The 6,854-nt window shown below is 33.1% G+C and overlaps 1 protein-coding gene across 1 annotated transcript; it reads right to left on the bottom strand.

Annotated features, from left to right (window-relative positions):
* Positions 1–3,659: 3,659 nt before the first annotated feature.
* On the bottom strand, positions 3,660–6,618 carry LOC133289175 (protein BREVIS RADIX-like). The gene is made up of 7 exons (XM_061487044.1): positions 6,505–6,618; positions 5,028–5,365; positions 4,731–4,863; positions 4,301–4,542; positions 4,050–4,101; positions 3,781–3,876; positions 3,660–3,713 (listed from the first exon to the last, which is right to left on the bottom strand). The coding sequence occupies exons 1-7, from the start codon at positions 6,616–6,618 to the stop codon at positions 3,660–3,662; spliced, it is 1,029 nt and encodes a 342-aa protein (XP_061343028.1).
* Between the last annotated feature and the right edge of the window lie 236 nt (positions 6,619–6,854).

The following is a 6,854-nucleotide window of genomic DNA, read 5'->3' as shown; positions in this document are numbered from 1 at the left end:
ACAATTTTTTTTTCTCTTTTTTATTATCTCGGGCGCTGTACGTATCGACCCGTGCAATGCTATAGCTAACGAGTTCTACAAATTTTGTGTTGATGCTGCAACAAAAAATTTATAAGCCACAATTTTTAATAAAAAAATACCATGTCATCGAAATTTTGAATTTTCTTTTTATGGTAAGCTAGCATTAAATATATATATATATATATTTAAATTTTAGATACTTTAAAAATTTGATTGCAGTCATTAGAATCAATTTATACCATAATAAAAATATTTGGGTTATTTATCTGATTAACAAATGTTGGATTCGTTAAATGACATCCATAATTATAACGATCTTAGGGAAGGGAAATTTTTGTCCTATAATTTCCGATACGTTTATTTTAAATTTTGGATACTTCAAAAATTAAACTGCCATCGTGAAAATCAATTTATACCATAATAAAAACATTCGACTTATTTATCCGATTAATAAATGTTAAGACATATTTAATGACAATTGTAACTATAACATTTCTAAGATAGTGAAATTTTTATGTATATTTGTTTTTTATTTTTGATATCTCAAGATTTGATTGCGATAGTTAAAATCAATTTACATTGTTAGGGGTTTGATGAATTTCTGGTACAGATCGATAGTTAGGATTGGTTCAGGTGAATGCACTTTTTGACAAAATTGAATTTGGAAATAGAAACTTCTCATCTAGCTTGTGTTTTGCTGCTTGTTATGATGTCATCCTTGGATGTTAATTGTGATACAGATCAGAAATTCTTGCAATCACATGATATTCTTACTGATTCTTCTCCCTGATTCCATGCATGGATGGACAGATAACTATTTTCCTGAGTATCTAATATAATTTTAATGAAAGAAATGCCAATATTATCAATCGTTTCTCTTACACTTGATTTAAGTGATTTAACTTTTTTTTATTAAAAAAAATTATTTAAATTTTGGCTTTAGTTATAAACTTTTAAGGGGTTTATAAATTTTATGTTACTGCTCCAAAAATTATTTTGCAGTTGAGACAATAAAATATGAGGACCACAATTTTTTTTTCTCTTTTTTATTATCTCGGGCGCTGTACGTATCGACCCGTGCAATGCTATAGCTAACGAGTTCTACAAATTTTGTGTTGATGCTGCAACAAAAAATTTATAAGCCACAATTTTTAATAAAAAAATACCATGTCATCGAAATTTTGAATTTTCTTTTTATGGTAAGCTAGCATTAAATATATATATATATTTAAATTTTAGATACTTTAAAAATTTGATTGCAGTCATTAGAATCAATTTATACCATAATAAAAATATTTGGGTTATTTATCTGATTAACAAATGTTGGATTCGTTAAATGACATCCATAATTATAACGATCTTAGGGAAGGGAAATTTTTGTCCTATAATTTCCGATACGTTTATTTTAAATTTTGGATACTTCAAAAATTAAACTGCCATCGTGAAAATCAATTTATACCATAATAAAAACATTCGACTTATTTATCCGATTAATAAATGTTAAGACATATTTAATGACAATTGTAACTATAACATTTCTAAGATAGTGAAATTTTTATGTATATTTGTTTTTTATTTTTGATATCTCAAGATTTGATTGCGATAGTTAAAATCAATTTACATTGTTAGGGGTTTGATGAATTTCTGGTACAGATCGATAGTTAGGATTGGTTCAGGTGAATGCACTTTTTGACAAAATTGAATTTGGAAATAGAAACTTCTCATCTAGCTTGTGTTTTGCTGCTTGTTATGATGTCATCCTTGGATGTTAATTGTGATACAGATCAGAAATTCTTGCAATCACATGATATTCTTACTGATTCTTCTCCCTGATTCCATGCATGGATGGACAGATAACTATTTTCCTGAGTATCTAATATAATTTTAATGAAAGAAATGCCAATATTATCAATCGTTTCTCTTACACTTGATTTAAGTGATTTAACTTTTTTTTATTAAAAAAAATTATTTAAATTTTGGCTTTAGTTATAAACTTTTAAGGGGTTTATAAATTTTATGTTACTGCTCCAAAAATCATTTTGCAGTTGAGACAATAAAATATGAGGACCACAATTTTTTTTTCTCTTTTTTATTATCTCGGGCGCTGTACGTATCGACCCGTGCAATGCTATAGCTAACGAGTTCTACAAATTTTGTGTTGATGCTGCAACAAAAAATTTATAAGCCACAATTTTTAATAAAAAAATACCATGTCATCGAAATTTTGAATTTTCTTTTTATGGTAAGCTAGCATTAAATATATATATATATATATATTTAAATTTTAGATACTTTAAAAATTTGATTGCAGTCATTAGAATCAATTTATACCATAATAAAAATATTTGGGTTATTTATCTGATTAACAAATGTTGGATTCGTTAAATGACATCCATAATTATAACGATCTTAGGGAAGGGAAATTTTTGTCCTATAATTTCCGATACGTTTATTTTAAATTTTGGATACTTCAAAAATTAAACTGCCATCGTGAAAATCAATTTATACCATAATAAAAACATTCGACTTATTTATCCGATTAATAAATGTTAAGACATATTTAATGACAATTGTAACTATAACATTTCTAGGATAGAGAAATTTTTATGTATATTTGTTTTTTCTTTTTGATATCTCAAGATTTGATTGCGATAGTTAAAATCAATTTACGTTGTTAGGGGTTTGATGAATTTCTGGTACAGATCGATGGTTAGGATTGGTTCAGGTGAATGCACTTTTTGACAGAATTGAATTTGGAAATAGAAACTTCTCATTTAGCTTGTGTTTTGCTGCTTGTTATGATGTCATCCTTGGATGTTAATTGTGATACAGATCAGAAATTCTTGCAATCACATGATATTCTTCCTGATTCTTCTCCCTGATTCCATGCATGGATGGAAAGATAAGAATTTTCCTGAGTGTCTAATATAATTTTAAAACCGTTTCTCTTAACACTTGTAACTATAACATAAAAAGAAAATAAATCTTTTTGTTTCTAAAAAAAGGAACATTGCAGATATTGCAAGACCAGAAAAAGGACACATAGTAGGAGATGCCTATATTCATGAGGTGGATCAAGTTAAACTCTGATGGAGCTTGAAGGACGAGTGAGTGATAAGGTAGATGTTGCGGCAATTTTCTAAGAACCAGGAAGGCAATACGTATATCCATTTGTTGATGGAGTTTTCGAGCTTAATTACCCTCCACATGTAAAAATATTTTATGGAGCTTCAAGGGCAAGTGAGTCATAAGGTAGATGTTGCGGTAGTCTTCTAAGGAAGAAGAAGAAGAAGAAGAAGAAGAAGAAGAAGAGGAAGAAGAGGAGGAGGAGGAGAAAGAAGAGGAGAACAAGAAGGAGGAGAATAAGATAGGCGAGCAAGTGATAAGGTAGATGAAAGAAGAAGAAGGTAGGCGAGTGAGTGATAAGGTAGATGTTACGGCAGTCTTCTAAGGAACCTGGAAGAAGAAGTGTACTTGTTTCAATTCACTTTTCTTCAGTTCCACTCATGAAGAACATTAATGCAACAATTCCAAGCATAACATAGGTGTTCATGTTAAAAATAGTGTTTTATCATTGAACTTTTATTAAATTGTATTTCGTATCCTCTTCTCGGTATTATAACCAGCCAAGAATACTCTCAGCACTCCACATATACATAAGCATCAACAGATAGGGTTTTCACAAGCTTGCGCTGATAAACCACACAAGGAAAATATATATTATAAAAGAGCAAGTTGGTCTTAAATAACCAAACTTACCAATTGTTCAACCAAAGATAAATCAACAGCAATATACCCCACAGTAATTGGAGTAAACAGAGACACCACAAACTTAAACTTACGAAACAGTACCAACTATAACATATTAAGAGACCATCACCAAGACTACACTCCATATACTGGAGTGAACAACAACAAGAATAAGATAACAATGTTTAGTAAAGAAAAGTTGAAAATTCCAGCAATTTAGAACATCCACTTTTCTTCGCAGCAACAAGGCTTCACATATACTGAGCATGAACTCGAACCCTGTTGCGCAGCCACCAATCCTTGGCTGCATCTGCATCAAAAATTTCCCGGCTGCAGACAGTTAACAAAGAGTCAAATCAAAACCCACTAATCTTCTAAATAAATTTTTAAATGAAAATTTGGCAACATGTTACATGCAATCTAGGATTTTACCATTTCCTAATTTCACCAAAGAACATGCTCCTACGACCATCTAATTGTGAAGGAAAAAACAATAAGGAACATGTTTTTGATATGCATTTTATATTACCTGAATTTGATACGGCGAATTTGCCTGGTCCCATTAGCTGACCTCTTCACAGTGATTAACACTCCAGGATCGTCCTGCTCAACCCATTCAGCATCCACGTCATTGTCAGTAGGGTTGTTAGCCCTTGATATCCCACCATGGAAATACCCCATATTCCCAGCGGGTGCATGGAAATTCCCCGGAGTCGAATCCGTGTTCAGCATTGAAGCCATTGGGATATCTTGTTCAGATTCCCCCGAGTTCTGTTCAAAGGCAATAGTAATGTACATGAATGAATCTCGAGAATCCAATAGAGAGCTCTTATTTATGTCAACCTCTTCTCACGATATAGTGATAAACATGAATTGATGTATCATGAAAAATAACAAGGTCGATGAAATAGATTCTTAACTCTTAACAACATCATATGTGTGTAAAAGTTGTAGATTACCTCATCATCATCAGACCTTGCAGGAGTGTTGGAAACATGTTGATTTAAAGTCTGGATATTATGAAGCTCCCTGATCCTGTCGTAATTCTCAGCCCACCACCTCTGGGCTCGCGACTTATCAAACATGTCTCGGCTTCAAATTTAAATGCCAAGTATTGTAAGTCTTTATTACTACATGATAATTAATTTTTTTTTCAACAACTAAAATTCTCACACACACACACACACATATATATATATATTATGGTCTCTAAGGTACTACATATATTTTCAAAACTTGGGACATATTATACATACCAGAAGCGAATCCTTTTGAGATCATTGCCCCCAGTAGGAAGAGACACAACGGTGATGTGAACACCTGGCTCCATCTGTGCTATCCACTCGTTGGATCCAGTCATGTCCACCAACGCTACACTACCAGCTGGTGGTTGAGGTTGACGCCCTCCAGGGGTGGTGTTACCAATTGGGGATTGATTGGGGTTTGTGTAGTCCAAAGCAGGGGTTGAACTTGCGCTTCCACCACCAATGTAGCCGTGTGGAACCCCCCCTTCAGAAACGGTGTCATACTTGATGCTCTCGGAGGTGCCACCTTTGATTTTCTTCCCTGAAAGCTTCAGCGCCAGATCCTTAATCTGCATATGCAGAATAAAAATTCAAATTAGCATCAATGCATTTAAAAGTTTTAATCATGTACCATACAATTAATACATACCATGGAGTCTTAAGGTTTCAGGCTTAGGTCATTTTCAAAGCATCATACAATACCTTTAAAGCTGGGCTAGTGGAGAATGTACTTGGTAGAGAATACATGCAAGTGGATGACAACAACATCCTTGAACGTGAAAGTCTATATATGTATATATCCTACTATCAACTATGTACCCCCAATGGAAAGCATTTTCTATTTGTAGAAATCTCCAGTAATATCTATCCAAATATTACTTGTCCAATTTTTCACACAATTTAGAAACATTTGGTTCGAAATAGTTAGGAGAGGCATCATAAGGAAGAAGGAAGAGCATGAAGAAGAAGGTAAACTAATAAGCAAATATAAAAGAAGCAAAATAAAGAGGCTCTTGGATAATGGAATAATGGTGTAAAAACAAATAGTTGCTTATAAATATAAACATGCTTCTGCCATAAATGCAATCCATACCTGGCCACACCAACTATATACTTTCTTGCCATACTAAATCATATAATTTGCATCGACACATAATAGAAAACTTTTGAAAAATAGGATAATGATGGTAAGTGAATAATCTCATGTGCAATTATAAGTGGCTAAAAAGAGAAGAGTCGTAAGAACCCACTTGACAAGTTGATTCCCTAATTTATAACTATAAAAAGAACAAAGGGATTAGGACCGGCTTGATTGGTTGATCATGATGGTCACTTCAGGTCAGAACCACAGAACCACCTCATGCATATAAATAAACCAATAAATGGACCAATCCAATCCGTGAGAGGAAGTGGACCATCCTTGTACACAAAAAAGTGGACAAAACACAACACACACAGAGTTACGTCATCCTAAACCAAAACAATCCCCGCCTAGATAACAAGGCATCCGTATGATGTATATTTTATATAAAAAAACATCATATGAGTGTGTGTATGTAGGCTATATGTAGGTCTACGTGGAGATTAAAGATTCCAAGTGTGGACCCCACTGGGTTTGATTTTGTTTGTTTTAACCAAGATGGAAAAAGAAGCTGAAAAAAGCAATGTTTGTAGATGAAGAGAGAGATAGAGAGAGGGTATTAAGGACCTGCGAAGTCAGACCCTTGACGGCTTCTTTTGTGTTCGGCGTTCCATTCCCACGGACATCTTCATCCCCATCAACAGCGGTTGGCTTGGCACACGGGATCATGCACTGAAACATCTTCGCTACAAAGCTCTTCTTATCTTGAACAACAACAAAACAAGCAAACATTTATGGTTAGATTCCAGAGAATGAAAGAGTGTCTGTCAACAGTTGAGAATGGGAATGACATATAGAGAAGAAAAGAACCATATCAATACATGTCATTGGTTCTGAATGGATAATAGAACAAAATAAAAATAATAATAAAAGTCATTGAAGGATGAAGTTCAGGTCATCACTTTCATTGAATGAAA

The sequence above is a fragment of the Gastrolobium bilobum genome, unplaced genomic scaffold, assembly GCF_033153095.1.
Source record: "Gastrolobium bilobum isolate Gb01-03AN ecotype WA unplaced genomic scaffold, APGP_CSIRO_Gbil_v1 utg10696, whole genome shotgun sequence".
Lineage (NCBI taxonomy): Eukaryota > Viridiplantae > Streptophyta > Magnoliopsida > Fabales > Fabaceae > Gastrolobium > Gastrolobium bilobum.
Note: the sequence above shows the minus strand (reverse complement) of the source record. Positions and strands in the feature narration are given on the sequence as shown.

Excerpts from the sequence above, each read along its gene's own strand:
- LOC133289175 (XM_061487044.1), bottom strand. The coding sequence starts at position 6,618 with ATGTTTCAGTGCATGATCCCGTGTGCCAAGCCAACCGCTGTTGATGGG. Across the intron at positions 5,366-6,504 it reads TCAAGGGTCTGACTTCGCAG|ATTAAGGATCTGGCGCTGAA; the intron begins GTCCTTAATACC and ends CTGCATATGCAG. Across the intron at positions 4,864-5,027 it reads CTCAAAAGGATTCGCTTCTG|CCGAGACATGTTTGATAAGT; the intron begins GTATGTATAATA and ends TTAAATTTGAAG.